Source organism: Miscanthus floridulus, chromosome 18 (genome assembly GCF_019320115.1).
Source record: "Miscanthus floridulus cultivar M001 chromosome 18, ASM1932011v1, whole genome shotgun sequence".
NCBI classification, from domain to species: Eukaryota; Viridiplantae; Streptophyta; class Magnoliopsida; order Poales; family Poaceae; genus Miscanthus; species Miscanthus floridulus.
In genome coordinates, this window is record NC_089597.1 from 65,541,118 (window position 1) to 65,544,859 (window position 3,742).

The window sequence follows — 3,742 nt, forward strand, 5'->3', positions numbered from 1 at the left end:
ACAATTCACAATAAACCATCATCACAAGTCACAATAAGCCATAAATGTAAATGCAATCATTGCGGAGGCCCTTGGAACCACTGTGACAAATCCAAGTCTTGAGACTGATTATTTAATACAGCCGATTGATTCTGCACTAAAGAAAAGTATTCAAAACAGTGTTAGCTTCCTTTTTAAGTTGCAAGAAAATGATATATAGGTTAGTACTAACAACTCTAGCAATGTTTACTAACAATAAAGGCCATATTCGGCTGGCAGAATTTTGGCTGAAACTGGCTAAAAATATTGTTCTGGCTGAATTGTTGTGAGAGAAAAATACTGTTCCGGCTGAAAAAGAAGCCAAACAAGCTGAATATGGGGTAAACCGAACGGGATCAAAACATATATATTTTTGTTAAATTCAACATGATAATAGATTCAATTGCCTTCACCACATTAACTGAGCCATCTGGTTCACCCCTCAGACATAAGGGCCTGTTTGGAACGTAGAAATTTCACAGGAATCACACAGGAATCAGTTCAATTTCACAGGAAAAACGCAGGAATGGGAAAAAATCCCGCATTCCAAACATGCCCTAATTATTTGTGGTAAGAAACCAATACAGTAAAATACTAATAAGCTTGAGAAGCCACGCCACGAATCTTGCACCGCTTATGAACCAGTCATTTTGATCTAACTGGTAGAATTGCTTTCTCACTTTTGCATGCTAAATTTCATGTCCATGATAGCTGTAAACTAGAAGAGCATGCACTCATCAGGTCATAGTCACAAGAAATCTTAGACAATCACCTAAAGATATAAAAGGCTGAAACATATAGGAAATCATAGACACTCGGTAAATAGGATGTTTACCGACTGCTCGATGAAATGTACTCGGCAAACCCTCAGGCACTCGACAATTATACTGTTTCCGGTAGTGCGCGCGTACCAAACATGCAATGTTGCACGTGTTTGGTGAAGGGATTCCAAGGAAAATTTGGTTGCCACCTAACCTAATAATCTACACGGGCTAAACGCCTGCGGAGTTTGGCGACTGACCACCATCACGTTCATCAGGTTATGTCGTCGTAGTTCATCCGAGGAATTTTGACTCGAAACGCGCGCGACAAACTACTTTCCTAATTTCTTGTTTGTCAACACTGCATCGGTTCAGTAGTTCGACTTGACTGTATTGATTGTTGACTGAAATCGTTGGACCTTCTGAATCGACCAAATTTCCATGCTGCATTCTGGAAAGCAAAATCACACGTGATTTTTGTTTGTTATATATTGTTGGCAGCGAATAACGAGAGCTAGCAACACCCCGTTACCTCTCCTATTTAAGTCGTCGTTGTGTCTCAAAAGCTCATGTTTGTTTAATTGATAATTTTGTGTTATCGTGGTTACCATCATTTCATTATTTTTGTTTGCCAAATGAGTATATGTAAGTGGCCATCCTGCTTGCGGACGTTAATAGGCTTCAAACGTTTGCCCGCCAGTCTCACTGGCCGTTCGCGGCGATAGCCTCGCGGCTGGCGGACTCTCGCATAACCCGTTTGATAGCTTGGCCAGCTTAGTGGCCGGTGGACGGTCCACGACCCGCCCCGCCTGCAAAGCTATCAAATTGAACCGGGTGATAGATTACCCGCTGTGCAATCTAATGACCCGGTTGAAGATTGCTTACGTAAATAAAACAAATGAACACGAAACAGTAATGGACTTCTGTAGTTTGTTTGTTGAAGCCTTCTTCGTGGATTCAGCAAGTAAAACGATATATATATATATATATATTTTTTTTTAGATCTGGAGCCATCGTCAGTTCTCCGTTGTAGGTAGCACTCCAGCATTAACCAATTACAGCGCAGTTCCAAAGACGTATACTAGTAGATGATTAAGTTTGTGTGTATTTGCTTGCTCCTCTCTTTGTCGAGGGTATATAAAACGATTTGGTACGACTAATTTGTAAGGTAAAACGATCGGGTCTCTGATGATGCCAGCAGGAAATTACAAATCTCACCTGCAACTGTCTGCAAGGCTGCAAATGAGATAATTGCAGCCGCAGCATGATATTGCGAGTATATATATACTAGTTGCATCATTTCCAGAAGACGTACGAAAGGACGAGTAATACTAAGGGGTTGAGATTTGAGAAAGCCAGGGTGCCTTGTGGGTTAACACGGTTTTGACGCCTTCTTGCTCGTGGAAAGAGCCAAATTTACGCGTCAGCTGGAGCCTGACGTAAGTGACGCTGACAGAGACGAGAGGAAGAAATAATGCAGGGCATCCGTTTTCTTTCTTTCTTTTTTTTTGAGATAAGGGCATCAGTTTTCTGGTACACGTTCACTACGCGCAACCGATCTCGCTGAAGGTCAGGGTCACCCTCCGCCGCAACTGCGCTGCGCCTAAGACATAGGAGTATCAAAGGCTTTTCGTCTAGCGAAGCGACGGATCATTTATGTCAAACCTCCGATGCATTTGTTGCCAATGTTTTCTTCGCCGCCGAGGATTCATCCAGCCGACTAGTCACTCTTCCGGACAGTCGTCACACACGCCCCGTCCCTCCGTTGACATGTTGCATGGTTCATTCGCTTGCACTTGCGAACTAGTATCGTCTCGTTTCCCAGCTGCTTCCTTGACCTGTCCACCCCCACCGCCGGCTCGGCTATATATGGCCGCCAAACCAAACGCCTGCCTCCTCAAGCCACCAGAGCCACTTTCCTTCCAGTTCCAGTTCCACAACACAAGAGAGGAGATCAAGAAAGGATGGGCGGGACGCTCCTGCATGCGGTGGCTTCGCTCCTGACCAGGCTGCAGCGGGCGGCGCGGAGGATGGCCGCCGGTGCCGGTGGGGGTGGTAATAAGGGCTCGCCGCGAGCCCAGGCCGTCGTGGTGCCGTGGAAGAAGACCTCCTCGCTGGCGCCGTCGTCTAGCACGACCAAGGAGGCCGCCGAGCCTGGGGTGTGGAGGAAGGAGATCCTCATGGGGGAGCGCTGCCAGCCGCTCGACTTCTCCGGGGCCATCTACTACGACGCCGAGGGCCGCCGCCTCGCGCAGCCGCCGCCGCCCAGGTCGCCCATGCGCAGCCCGCTCCCGGCGTCGCCCAGGCTCGCCGCCGCCCACGCCCGCGCCTACTAGCTACTAGCTCGTGTAGGATCGATCACGCCGATTGGAAACGGACATGGCAAAGCTTTGTTGTGTCTGTGTTCAGTGTTCACTTCCGGGTGAAACAGAGTCTGTCACTCTGCTGCGACCCGGGGGAGGGGGATTGCAGCTGTATTTGTACATGCTGAAATTGGTGTTCTTGTCCTTGTTTTTGCTGCTTCTTTTTTCATGGTGCTGTGCTGTTATTGTAGGCTATGCAAGAGCTCATAAAGGATTATATTCTTGTCTATGCAGTTTTTCAATCAGCTCACCTTGATGATACAGTTTTTGGAAGAAGGCCCTCCAAGTTTACTTTGTACGTACTTACTAGAGTTTTTTTTTCCTCTTCCGTTCTTTTTTTTTCTAATGATGACGAGGTATTTGGAGTTTTTATTTGGACCGTGTCACCATATGCATGCGTTACTCAATCAAGGAAAGAAAAATCAGCATTATTTTGTTGTCTGCTGACATTCAGCCGCCCATTTGATGCAAGCTTACGTAGTGTTCACACTCATCATTCATAATATTCCTTTTCTATTCAGAAATACTCCTCTGCATGCGATTAAAGTTTTGCATTCGCGTTAGTCACCTGCGCACGATCGCACTCGACCAGTGCCCACG

At 46.4% G+C, this 3,742-nt stretch overlaps 1 protein-coding gene across 1 annotated transcript; it reads left to right on the forward strand.

Moving 5' to 3' along the window:
* Positions 1–2,511: 2,511 nt before the first annotated feature.
* Positions 2,512–3,384, forward strand: LOC136521931 (uncharacterized). The gene has a single exon (XM_066515711.1). The coding sequence runs from the start codon at positions 2,744–2,746 to the stop codon at positions 3,113–3,115; it is 372 nt and encodes a 123-aa protein (XP_066371808.1). The 5' UTR covers positions 2,512–2,743; the 3' UTR covers positions 3,116–3,384.
* The last annotated feature ends 358 nt before the right edge of the window (positions 3,385–3,742 follow it).